We start from the raw sequence: 13,176 nt of genomic DNA, 5'->3' as shown, positions 1-13,176 counted from the left end.
TTTTTCCATTTGCTTCTAATGATATAATATTAACCTCAAAAGCCCAAATGTTCCTCTGTCATGTGTAATAACCAAGATTCATGTTTAAAAATAACATTTAGAAATTGAGTTTCTCCATATGCAAGTCTAAGAGAAAATATTATGTCTTGCAACATTTTGATACTATTTGATTACACTTTTTTATCATAAATAACACATTTTTATAAATAATAGAATATCCTTTTTGGATGAGATGTTCTATGTTAAACAAATTATGAACTAATACAAACACATATGAAACATCATAAATAAACTATATCTCACTTTGTTTTTTCTTACTACAAGTGTTACTTTACCCAGACTCCCATCCATCTTTACAAAAATATTTAATTTTTTTTTTTTTTTTCCATGTGATTACTACAACTACTATCCAAAAGCCAGATTTTTATACAATATTACATGGAATAAAAATTGTTTTAATTTTTCAATTTAGAAAAATTATACTGAATTGTTTGTTAAAATAATATTAGATTTGCAGTTAATGGGCTTGTGCTCAAATGAGCAGGCCATTGGATTCTCATGTTCAAATCTCCCAATGTGACATCTATGTGCCTTTGTGATTTTATGTTACTTATTTGTTGATTATGTTTGAGGTCCCCCTTGTGAACTCCTCTAAAATACGGTTTATAGATAAAAGAAAAATATATCTTCTGACCACAATCAAATTCTGTTCCCATCAAATAAACTATTTAAATTCCCTGCTCTTTTGAAACTAAGTATTTCAGATCATATTAAACACTGCATAATAATCAGAAAACTTCAACACATGTAATAGTTGATGAACATACGCAAAATAATGCTTAGATTTCAGTTTTATTTATAAAAGTCTGATATATACACTCATCATACCCTTCAGATCAAGAAGCTGGTTCTATACAACATGGTGGCAGCTGCTGGGACAGAATATACGGCAGCCAACACAGAAATTTCTCCTACTCATAATACAACAGACTTAAAGGATATGACGCTGCCAGAGAAAAGATTAAAAACTAACAGTATTGAAAGTTTAATATGTGTGATGCGGTGGTTAAACAGAAATTTACAACTAGCGACAACTTTAACAAGTGACGGGATGCTAGCGATCCCTTTCTGCAAGTGGTCGGGAAAATATCTGACAGCTGGCATTTTAATGGCGGTGGCTGTTTATGTGACGATGCAGAGCTAGGTGGCAACGTTAGCGTGTAGTTGTGAGAATGTGGAGATTGACTGATTTCTGCTCGGTGTACAAGCGTGTTGCTTTTTTTTTTCATCATTCTAAAGGTTGTAGATTCACAGTTGTCTGTGATGAATGCCAATGTCGTGGAATGTGTTGATTGAATGTTTTCTGATACGTGTACTGAGCGCATTTCTGATGTAAACTCTCAAAATGACTTGATCAAGTTTCCGATGACGTATATGTCCATCAAAATTTTGATATTTAATTTCGAAAACATATTTACAATTTTGTCTGCACCAATGAATGAAAATGTTGTCGGAAGTGGGGAGGGCGGAACTTTCATTGGTTGCGAGAAGAAAAATCTTTCATCCACGCTCCCAGAAACTATAACGCGTTTATCCTGTGACACGATCGCTAATTCTGAAAGCCTTTATATAGAGAGATTTCAAAGCACAAAATAACCACAATTTTTAAGTTGTGGATCGGGCTTGGATTTTCAACTGCAATACTGAAAGAATTTATTTTCATACAGAAATGGATTTTCAGCTGTAATTCTGTTTCATTTCTATTAATAGGGTTTAGGAGAGATGGGAAGCCATATGAGCTGCGGGATTTGTAGGAAGGCTAAGAAAAAGACTGATTGTGAAGGAAAACCCTGCAAAAAAGATACAGACATGAAGAAATTCGGCGAGGGGCTTAAAGCTCACATAGGGCGAATAATCAAGGTCACTGAAAGTGGCGCAGGAAAGCACAGCTTGTCTCTCGATTCTTTAAAGGATGTCACTTCCTGCTTTCTGGAAATGGATCAGAAAGTCCTCGACCTCATTCTGGACTCCAATAAAGAGATCTGGAATGATCCAGATCTGTGCGAGCTGGTAAAAGATTATTTGGATAACAGTAAAGAAACCTTAAGATTCTACACCGGGCTGCAAGATTCCCTCAGAAGGGCGAAGGACAACCAGCTTATAATTAAGATCGCCTTACAGCACATAGCGACTGTAAACCCTCCTCCCGGCGAGGCGCAGTACAAGAAAGTTATGGAAGGGCTCGAAGAATTTAAGACGGCTGTAGATCCCTTCAATGAGGAATTTTTCCGGCAATTTGAGTCAATTGGCGAACGGCAGAAGCAGATCTTGGTGAAACTCGCGGAAAAAAGAAAGAAATTAGATATAAAGCTCAAGAAGGTGCTCCAAATATTTTGCATTATTTTCGTGTCGACGCTTGCGACGGTGTTGATTTGCTCTGTAGTGGTGCCGGCCCTAACGGTGTCGCCAGTAGTGAACGCCATGGCCGCCATCTCAATGACTGCCATGGGATTCATGCCGGAGTTGCTCGATTTCCTGTGGATAAAATACGAGACGGTGAAGGGGCGGCGTGAGGTTATTGACGAACTGCACAAAAGAGCCAATTTGGGGATTGAAGAGCTGGAAAAAATTAGGGTTTCGGTGGAGGAACTGGAAAGCACCATCGGTTCGATTCTCAGGAGCGTCGATTTCTGTTCAAAGGAGAATGCCCTGCAAATTGTGGTGGAGGATATCAAGGAGAAACAGCAGAGCTTTACGAATCAGAGCGATTATCTTTTCAATCATGTGGATCGCTGCAGCCTGGACCTAGACAAGGCCAGGGACCTCGCTCTTCAAAAGCTCCAGAAGTAGATTTAAATTGAATTATCGTTGTATTGAATCTTGTCTGGTTTGCAATCAGTTGAATGAACAGCTGAAACCCTATATACAGGTATCATATATGTATTGATATAAGGAAGAGTATAGTATTCATTTCAGATCAATCAAAATTTTGTACATAATTAATCAATAAATTTTATTTTTTTAAATCATTTCCACTGTGTAGTTGATAAAAAAGAAATTAAAAAATAATTAATTACTAATATGTATTTAAATTATTTAATAAGTCATTTTTTCATTTTAAAAAAAATTATGTTAATTACCACTCTATTCTATTCAAGTGGTTCAAAAGTCAAAATGTACTAAATTTACATTTACATTTACATATGCACATTAATGGTGTACAATATGACATAATATAAAACAACTATCTATTTTAGAAGCTATCAACTGCATTTTCTCTCAAACTTCCTTTCATTTTTTCATACACTAACTCCATCTACTTTTGGTACCTGTATTTGCAATAGGTGGTATAAGGCCCTCCAATTTTTTTAATAAAACATAAAATCAAATATAAAACTGAATTCATTGAAGCCATCCTAGAAATCAGACATAAATTACAGATACAAGTATGAAATGATTAATTGTTTCATAAATATATTCAAATTTGAAAATCAACTACCATAAATGAATGCACTCATTTTTCATATTCCAATTTTTTTATAAGAAAAAAAATTTCAAAATCATTTTCCTTAAGAATTCTTCCCTATTTTCACTAAATATCCTCTACAAAATTCAGAACTCAGGAGACACCCTCAACACAACATTCTTATCATCTCCAAGTCATTCTTGAATTTTGAAACCTCGTCTATCATTACAAAAAGTATTTGTAATCCTGTTATGCAACTAAAATAAATTGCTTTTTCTTTTTTGTTTAGAAAAATTTGCACTAAATTGTTTGTAGTAATAACATTAGACTTGTGAATTATTATGATTTTGATTCGCTGCTACTACTTTTTTCTCTTTCATCAGAGCCTTCCGATCAAGAAACTGGTTCCACATGACATGGCGACAACAGCTGGGACAGATTATATAGCAGCCAACACAGAAATTTCTCCTACTCACAATACAACAGACATGGAGGATATGCCGCAGCCAGCGAAAGATTCAAAAAGAACAGTACTGAAATTTTAATATGTATGATGTGGTGGATAAACAGAAATTTACAATTACCAACAACATTAATAACTGGCGGGATGCTAGCCAACACTTTTTGCAAGTGGTGGGAAAAGTATCTAACAGTTGCCATTTTAATGGCGGTGGCTGTTTATGAGAAGATGCAGTGCTAGGTAGCCACGTTAAGTATTCGTGTGTTGTTGTGGTGAATAAGAATGTCGTGGAATGTGGATTGCTACTTTTTTTAAAGGCTGTAGATTTATAGTTGTCTGCGATGAATGGCAATGTCGTGGAATGTGTTGATTGAAAGTTTTCTGCTGAGCGCATTTCGGGGGTAAACTCTCAAAATGAGTAGATCAAGTTTCCGATGACGTATTTGGCCATTAGAAATTTGATATTTGATTTCGAATACGGATTTACACTTTTGTCTGCACCAATGAATGAAAATGTTGTCGGAAGTGGGGAGGGCGGAACTTTCACTCTGAAAACCTTTATATAGTATTATAGAGAGATTACAAACCACAAAATAACCACAATTTTTCAGTTGTAGATCGAACTTGGATTTTTTCATACAGACATGTTTCAGCTGTAGTACTGTTTCAGTTCTATTTATAGGGTTTGGGAGAGATGGGAAGCCATATGAGCTGCGGGATTTGTAGGAAGGCTACGAAAAAGACTGATTGCGAAGGAAACCCCTGCGAAACAGATGCAGACATGAAGAAATTCGGCGAGGGGCTTAAAGCTCACATAGGGCGAATTATCAAGGTTCTTGAAAGTGGCACGGGAGAGCATAGCTTGTCTCTTGATTCTTTAAAGGATGTCACTTCCTGCTTTCTCGAAATGGATCAGAAAGTCCTCGACCTCATTCTGGACTCCAATAAAGATATCTGGAATGATCCAGATCTGCGCGAGCTGGTAAAAGATTATCTGGATAGCAGTAAAGAGACCTTAAGATTCTACACTGGCCTGCAAGATTCCCTGAGGAGGGCAAATGATAACCAGCTTATAATTCAGAACGCGTTACAGTATTTAGCAACTGTAAACCCTCCTCCTGGCGAGGCGCAGTACAGGAAGGTCATGGAAGGGCTCGACGAATTTAAGACGGCTGTGGATCCCTTCAATGAGGAATTTTTCCGGCAATTTGAGTCTATTGGCGCACGGCAAGAACAAATCTTGGTGACACTAGCGGCAAAAAGAAAGAAATTGAGTATAAAGCTAAAGAAGGTGCTTCAAATATTTTGCATTATTTTTGTGTCGACGCTTGCGACGGTGTTGATTTGCTCTGTAGTTGTGCCGGCCGTGACGGCGTCGCCAGTAGTGAACGCCATGGCCGCCATATCATCGATTGCCATGAGATTCATGCCGGAGTTGCTCGATTTCCTGTGGATAAAATACGAGACGGTGAAGGAGCGGCGTGAGGTTATTGACGAACTGCACAAAAGAGCCAATTTGCGGATTGAAGAGCTGGAAAAAATTAGGGTTTCGGTGGAGAAACTGGAAAGCACCATCGATTCGATTCTCAGGAGCGTCGATTTCTGTTCAAAGGGGAATGCCCTGCAAATTGTGGTGGAGGATATCAAGGAGAAACAGCAGAGCTTTAAGATCCAGAGCGATTATCTTTTCGATCATGTGGATCGCTGCAGCCTGAACCTAGACAAGGCCAGGGACCTCGTTTTTCAAAAGTTCGACAAGTCGATTTGATTGGTTTGGCATTTTGATCTTTGTCAGTCGGATGAAAAACTGAAACCCCCTGTATAGGGGTATCATTTGTACAGATTTATTTGTATTATATATATATATCTTTATTAATATGAGGAGAGAAGAAATAACAGTGATGATGGAAAATGAAATAACAGTATTATTTGTATCAAATATACATCTTTTTTGGGGGGTGGTTAATTTATGAAATATAATTTGTTTTTTACATTTTGAAGTATTTGTTTTTTACATTTTTAATTATGTATTGTTTAGTTATTAAATTTTAAATATACATTTTTCATATATATTTAAAATTATATTTTCTTTTTTTCTATTATGTATTATTAAAAAAAATTAATAAGATTTCAAATTAAATATAGAATATATATAAAAAGTTACCCTCACAAAAATAGGTAAACTAACAAATATTGTTGATTAAATGTAGGTTTGGATCAATAAAAAGGAAAAAAGAATAGTTGATTTTTAAAATTAAATTATCATATACCTAGCTTTTATTTGTTGGCCTTAAAAGTGTTTCTCACTCGAAATTTTAGTTGATTTCTTTTCCAAAAGATGTTTGGTTGACATTATATTTAATTGTATTTGTAATGGTGAAATTAGTACATCCATACCAATTCATATTCAAATTTGGTCCATTTTAGAGGGATTACTTAATATGATTGCATATTGATAAATGGCACATTTTTGTGATAATTTTTATATCTGCTTCTATGTATTTGACAATATTCCATCTCTATTTTACAGCCAGTGTCATTGATGACACTATCTTTGCATTCATCTTCATAGATTCAATCTGTGCTTCAAACTAGGATGCTTATATTTTAAAAATTCTATGTAAAATCAATTTTAAAATTACTATTAAATTAAACAAAAAAATAATAAAATCATGTCACAATGTTTTAGATTTTCTAAATTTTACTTCTTTTAAAATAAATTTAAAATTTAAAAAAATAGTTTGATAAAAGACTCTAGACATTAAAATAAAACCGTCAAATTATCAATATGTTAACAGTCGGTCCAATCCAAATTATCAATATGTTAACAGTCAGTCCCATCCATGATAGTAAAAAAAATACTTCTAAATTTAAGTGCATAATGTCAACATTTTGAATTAGCTTCCATTATCTCCACTAAATTAACAATATTCAATATTCAATCTTTATTTTCTTGAATTCGGACAGCCCAAAACAGGCCAACTTTCTGCATTCTATAGCTATTTTTTATCATCTTTATCCAATTAAAAAAACCAGGCAACGCTCTCAATAGGCGGCTAATCCCTGGATTTCCTACTTATCATAATAAAAAACAAACTACTTAAAAGGAAATTAAATAAATTTGAACTTGAAAACCTGGCAAACTTGTAAATTTAAAAGACTATTCACTTTGTTTCAAATCCTGCAAAACCTGAACAAATCTGCACAACTGTAAATTCTGAATAAATCCACCGAAGATTGGTCAAGTGGATTTTTGTCCACAAAATAAGATTGCCTTAGGGTTTTCATTTGGATCGAATAGTTAAACAATAACTCAAAACTCAGAAAGAAAGTTTTGCCAAAATGCATAATCAACAACGATGAAATTAGTTTCCCTAATCCTCTTTTAAATACTCTCCTAAAACTTCCTAAAATTTTAATTATTAAACCATTTTTTTAATTTTAATCATTTTTTATCTATAAAAATGATTTGATGATATTTTAATTTTTTACTCTAAATAAAATCACTTTATTAAAAACAGAATTAATTAAATACAAGTTGCTTGACAACTTAATTTAATTATTCAAATTATGTCTTCCTTGCAAACTAGAACCAAAAATGGGATCATTACAAACCATTGAAACAAATTGCACATACCTCAACAGACCAGGTTCAGTCTATAGGAATTGCAAAGAATATCTTTTGTTTTATTTTTATGTACCTAACTATTTATTAGTGTTTATGATTCGTTACTTCTTTCCAACACCTCGGAGACCAACAATAAAGAGGATAGTGAAACAACTCCAAGATTAAATTTTACTGCAAGGATTTACACTTTAACAGATCCTAATCTAGTCTACGATGCCAAAAGTTTATCTATCTAGAAGGAGAAGTTTATCCCTCAAACCTACTGATGTAAAATCTAACATCCATGCGTCGAAGTGGAAAACATGTTGAGGTAAACAGGATTTGAAGTTCACAGTGATATTACAGGGTGAAAGTTTGTTTCAACATAACCACGCTTCGGGCAAACACAAATGAAAATCACACATCTGTGCAATAAGGTTGAAAAAAGTTAAGTAAAATAGGATTTGAAGTTCACAGTGATGAAGTTAAATTTTATAATCACAGAGTGAAATCGTTTGAACATAAGCAAACTTTAGAAGAAAACAAATTTAAAATCACATATCCATCCATTAAAGTGGAAAGAACGTATGAAAAATAGCATTAGGAGTACACACGGACATGTTTGCCAAACTTTCTAATCACAGGTTGAAAATTGTTTCAGCATAAACACACTTCAGCAGAATACAAATGCCTGAGAATCAAACTTTCAAAATCTGCATATTTGCTGCTGTTAAATTTACATCAATGAATTGTTAATAGTAAAAACCCAAACATCATCCAAAATAACAAACAAGGATGCCGAGGAGGAGGAAGAAAGCTGTCTCTGGAAAGCTTCCCAGCAAAAAGTAGACGTCCCAAATAAGTTCTACCAAAGCATAATCTCACTAGACACTAAGTTAAAAGCTACCTCTAAACTTTCCTTCACCTCAACAAATAAGAAATTATTTTGCAGTCTATAGTTCACCTTATTCATCATGAACCAAGAAAATTATTGCAGGAACATTAGTTGATAGATCTTAGTTCTCACACAATAACCAAAATTCAGGCAAGGAAAGAACATGCACCTGAGGCAAAACAATAGTTTAGCCATAGCAGAGTAGATTATACATTAAAAACAAATGTTAATAAAATCACATTCATTATTTAAGCAACACGAGCCAACCATAAAATTAGTTCAGAACATAAATTGCACCAAATGATATCATTATATGACATTTCAAATTTGTTTTGCAGTTGCCAATAGTCAGTAAATTTTAGCTAAAAATATATGTAATAAACATTTCAGAGAATCCTCTCTATACAACCAAGAAACAAAGACCACGTCAACATAAAGAATTATATGTTTATACATTCTTTCGACCTTTGCAATTGCAGGAATAGAACCAAATAACAAATAAAATATGTTGATCATGGATCAACATTAAATTCAAGGTAGTACATTTTTGCACAGATAGTATCTGTAACATTGCAGGCATATATTACATAATTGGCAACAAACCTTATTCACAAACACTTGCAAATGTAAGGTAAAGCCCTGACATTCTTTCATCATTGAACATATATTCCTAATCGTGCAACACAGAACTAAAACAATACAACATAATGGCCAGGCGTCCATTTTATTTACCCTAGCATCAATAGAATCAACAAAGTTTTAGACTTTAGATATATAGTCACGTAAACTTCCAGCTAACGAGAGGATGTAGAATCTGTGACAGGATTAAGAGGAACCTGCTGGCCACAATCAAGATTTAAACCAGAATTCTGTTGCCCAACACCCATCAAATCAAGGAAATGCAGGTAATGTGAAACTCTTCTGTCCATTTTCTCAACATCCCCTTTCCCACATTCTAAACCCCCATCTAGAACGTTGATGGTCATTCCAAAACCAGGAAGCCTGAATGAGGCAGTGTCATTTTTGGTAGGAACCCATTTACCCACCATCACATCATGAGCTGAAGGCTGTTTTGGCTTGGTAGGTGTCATCCACTGCCATATTGCAGCTTGGAATGCAATTGTGGCATTCTCTGCCAAATATTCTGGGTGATTAAGCAAATCAACTTTAATTCCTTCACCGATCCGTCCATAGTTATAGTTCCTGCATCAAAAAAGAAAACCAAGGAGATGAAACCTCGATATTTTAAGACCCCCTCCATTCAAGGAAAATGAATCAAGTTCTCAAGGCTTCAAAATTGTGAACATTAACTGTATTTCAGCATCAAAGTAAATACCATGTTTGTATTTCATCATCAAAGTAAATACCATGTGAAATACAAACATGTGAAGAATGCATATTAATCATTTCAGAGTCCACTGCTTACAAATCAAATTAGACAATTGTCCCTGATGAGACTGTAGAAATGAAACCGTATATAGTTGCCAGATCAAAAAATTGGCACAATCTTTATATTTCTGATTGTTAAAGAAACAATTTCATACAAAACATAATTAACCTACCAGTAGACTGGCAGAGCACCACGTCCATGGTAACTGGCCCCAGGAGCACATGGGTAAAGGAGGCTCTGGTCACAGTAGAATTGATCTGGGCTCATTTCTTCTTTATAGCATAAGCCCCAAGCCAATGGGCCACCAGTGGCAACACCATAGCCACCTGTAAATCGAGTCAAATAAATCCCTTTCAGTGCAACATTCCTTGGTTCCCAAGATTTACAAGGTTTCTCTGATGTTATTTTACAGTTTCACAATGATAACATCAGCATTAGAGATCTCCTTATCATGTTCTAAAAAAGGCTAAAGAAAACCAAAGCTGTGCAATTAGTTATCCGTTTGTAGGATAAAAAAGCATTCTAGCTAGCACCAGAACATTCAACGGACCAGACCATCTGAATTTGTTGCCAAGAGAACCATTTGATTGTTTCACTTTCCTATGCTTTTGCAATCACAAATCCAAAGAATTGATGTTTAAATAAATCAGAAATATCACAAAGAGGGAAATCAGCTGAGCAGATACACCCAACATACAGAAAACAACTGAGAAAGGAAGTAAAAGCTTCATGTTCTGGTATGCTGTTTCCAAGATTTAGCAACACAGTAGACATTAAGAGCATTTATCTATGTATGATCAAGTAAAACTAAAGTATTCAATAAAGAAAGATCTACACAGTCTATATTGCCTGCTGGGTTTGCTCAGTAAAAAATGTGGCCAACACATATCACAAATGTCTTCACATTAAGAGTGTCAAAAAAGAGTACTAATAATTGTAATGTGCCATGTACAGAGATAGATCTAATGCAAATGGCACCTAAGCTGCTTACAACAGTAACATAAATAGCATATAGCTGCATAAATCTTCTATTAGTTATTCTAACCGATACTTTCTACAGTAAATGGCACTTTCTTCTCTAAGTTATACAAAGAAGCTAAGCATGAATGTAAGCGACCAAATTGTATTCTCAAGCACTAAAATAGACAAAAACAAATATTCTCAAGCACTTTTCATCCGAAGACTGCCAGTGAAGGTCTAATAAATATCACAAACAAACCCTGGATATACCCAGTTTCAAGAATTTCACATGAAGACTGAACCAACGGATATCTTGTAACTGATCATCCCATTACGAGAAACAAAATGCTGAAACAGAGAAAATAATTGAGAATATAATTACTACTCCACCTGAATTGTGTTATTTCCAAGATCAAGAGATGAAAGCATAACAATGTATGGTGTTCTTCTCTTGCTTCTAACACAAGGAAATTGGCATGAATGAAAGTAACGAATTTGGGAACCATCATAATGTAGATTCAAACCCTGTGTATATTAAGATGGCAACATGAGTTGATGTTGGCTAAAATTTCACATCTAAAGTACTAGTTGACTTTAACCAGAGGGAGATATCCCAGTCATAGCATCGAGGCCACATAAGAGATGCCTCATGATGGTGGCATCTAAGCTGCCAATTACCTCCCAGTCATAGCGTCTACAACCCAGAAGAGACACCTATTGGTTGTGGCCTCTGAGCCATACGAGACTTAAATCTACCTCTCAATGAGGTATCTACACCAAAGAATAGATACCTGTCGCTCCTTAGCCTATCTACGCACAGAAGAGATCCCTCTTTGTAATGGCATCTAAGCTGCAGAGGAGATACCACTAAATCGTGGAATCTAATCCACATAAGAGATGCCTCTCCATCTAAGCATCTAAGCTAAAGAAAACACCTCTTAATGATGGAATTTAAGCCAAAGAAGAGATGCCTCTTGGACCTGCTATCTAAGCCACAATAGATACCTCACAGTCTAAGCATCTCAGCCGCATAATTGTTACCTCTTGTTTGTGGCAACAAGACCATAGAAGAGATAGCTCTCATCATGGTACCCAAACCACAGAAGAGATGCCTCTTGTTAGTGGCATCAAAGTCACAGACAAGATGCATCTTGCTCATGACATCTAAGCTGCAAAAAACGATACCACTTGGATGTCGCATCTAGGTATAACATTACCTCTCATGGAAGATTCACAAGACAGAATTTTTTTAGAAAACATAAATTATACAAACAGAAACATTCAATGAAACAGAGCGTGTTCAAAAAGCAAAACGAAACACCTTCACGCCCTAGGTACAACCGAACCAATTAAGCAACCAATACAGATCTAGTAAACAAACCACTCCATCTCAATGCGGAATATTATCAACCCCTTGGAAACCTAGGGTTTCAATCAAATTTCAAAACAAAAAAAAATAAAAATTATTACCTGGCAACAATAATAAAAAAAATAAAGAGTTAACTTAGGGCTTTCAGATCTTACATGTAGTTTCAGCTGCAATGTGGCCGAAAAAAGCGGCAAGCTCCTGCTGCTGTGACAACATTCCTCCGGTGGTACCAAAACCTATCCCCTCGTACAATGCAGCCGCGGTAATGAAGGAATGATAATCCCAGAAACCCACAGCATGAGCAATAGGCGTATTTCTCTTCGGAAACAGCGACTCAAACTGATCCACATTAAACACCTCAGATATAGTCTTATTGCAGCAATATTCTCCCTTGCACTCCCACCCCCTGTCACAGATCTTTGCCTTCTTCGCCGACGAAAAATTCACACTCAAAGCTAAAACCAAAAAAGCCACAAGGCAAATCTTGCCTGTACCCATGGTCAACGAGATCTTAATCTTCCCCTGTAAAATTTAAAAATCAAAAGCTGAAATTATATGAACACCAGAAAAAAAAAATACAAATAGAAATTGACGCTTCGCAGATCTACTGATGAAGCCTACAAAAAATGCAGAGAGATTTAAGGGTTTTGTTCTCAAACCAACACTTGAAAGTGGAGACTCTGAACGGCTGTGAATCGAACTGGCGACCTGTGAAATCCTAAAACGCTGGCATAATATAAAATTAGCTACTTAGACTGAAGGTACGCTGAGAGCAAAGCATTCATGTCTCTTCGATAACTAGACGTCATGTTGGAAGTAGTTAGTACAGCATCTTAGTTGTCACGGAATGCGTGCGCCGTTGATTGTGTGAGATGTGCACGTATTTTAACTGAAAAGAATAAGACAGACTGGAAATGTTGGCCGTTTACTTGGGGAGGCAAATCATTTGCTAGATTGCGATTGTTGTGGTAACTTATTTTGTCGGCAGAGTGATTTTCAGTGTAAAAAAAATATTACTGCAGGTAAAAG

General features: G+C 35.4%; 3 protein-coding genes across 5 annotated transcripts; 2 read left to right on the top strand and 1 right to left on the bottom strand.

Annotated features, from left to right (window-relative positions):
* Positions 1–1,575: 1,575 nt before the first annotated feature.
* On the top strand, positions 1,576–3,979 carry LOC131028622 (UPF0496 protein At4g34320-like). 2 transcript variants are annotated; one of them, XR_009372371.1, is made up of 2 exons: positions 1,576–2,929; positions 3,850–3,979. XR_009372371.1 is itself a non-coding variant. In XM_057958926.2 (1 exon), the coding sequence occupies exon 1, from the start codon at positions 1,783–1,785 to the stop codon at positions 2,848–2,850; it is 1,068 nt and encodes a 355-aa protein (XP_057814909.2). In that variant the 5' UTR covers positions 1,577–1,782; the 3' UTR covers positions 2,851–3,011. The 2 variants fall into 2 exon arrangements, 1 of the variants encoding a protein (XP_057814909.2); XM_057958926.2 differs by lacking the exon at positions 3,850–3,979 and having other exon boundaries at positions 1,577–3,011.
* A 522-nt stretch (positions 3,980–4,501) lies between these two features.
* On the top strand, positions 4,502–5,861 carry LOC131028660 (UPF0496 protein At4g34320-like). The gene has a single exon (XM_057959000.2). It carries the CDS (start codon positions 4,621–4,623, stop codon positions 5,692–5,694), a length of 1,074 nt encoding a protein of 357 aa, XP_057814983.2. The 5' UTR covers positions 4,502–4,620; the 3' UTR covers positions 5,695–5,861.
* A 3,000-nt stretch (positions 5,862–8,861) lies between these two features.
* Positions 8,862–13,000, bottom strand: LOC131028625 (chitinase-like protein 1). 2 transcript variants are annotated; one of them, XM_057958927.2, is made up of 4 exons: positions 12,807–13,000; positions 12,303–12,669; positions 9,991–10,144; positions 8,862–9,631 (listed from the first exon to the last, which is right to left on the bottom strand). In XM_057958927.2, exons 2-4 carry the CDS (start codon positions 12,643–12,645, stop codon positions 9,223–9,225), a joined length of 906 nt encoding a protein of 301 aa, XP_057814910.2. In that variant the 5' UTR covers positions 12,646–12,669; positions 12,807–13,000; the 3' UTR covers positions 8,862–9,222. The 2 variants fall into 2 exon arrangements, with proteins under 2 accessions (XP_057814910.2, XP_057814911.2); XM_057958928.2 differs by having other exon boundaries at positions 12,811–12,955.
* Between the last annotated feature and the right edge of the window lie 176 nt (positions 13,001–13,176).

This window comes from Cryptomeria japonica, chromosome 4 (genome assembly GCF_030272615.1).
Source record: "Cryptomeria japonica chromosome 4, Sugi_1.0, whole genome shotgun sequence".
Classification (NCBI taxonomy): Eukaryota; Viridiplantae; Streptophyta; class Pinopsida; order Cupressales; family Cupressaceae; genus Cryptomeria; species Cryptomeria japonica.
The sequence above is the reverse complement of the archived record's forward strand: the minus strand, read 5'-3'. Positions and strand labels throughout refer to the sequence as shown.

Bases quoted from the DNA above. Each gene is read 5' to 3' on its own strand.
- LOC131028622 (XM_057958926.2), top strand. From the start codon at position 1,783: ATGGGAAGCCATATGAGCTGCGGGATTTGTAGGAAGGCTAAGAAAAAG.
- LOC131028660 (XM_057959000.2), top strand. From the start codon at position 4,621: ATGGGAAGCCATATGAGCTGCGGGATTTGTAGGAAGGCTACGAAAAAG.
- LOC131028625 (XM_057958927.2), bottom strand. From the start codon at position 12,645: ATGGGTACAGGCAAGATTTGCCTTGTGGCTTTTTTGGTTTTAGCTTTG. The intron at 10,145-12,302 runs GTAAGATCTGAA...CTCGATTTACAG, and splicing joins CATTGCAGCTGAAACTACAT to GTGGCTATGGTGTTGCCACT. The intron at 9,632-9,990 runs GTAGGTTAATTA...TTTTTGATGCAG, and splicing joins GGTGCTCTGCCAGTCTACTG to GAACTATAACTATGGACGGA.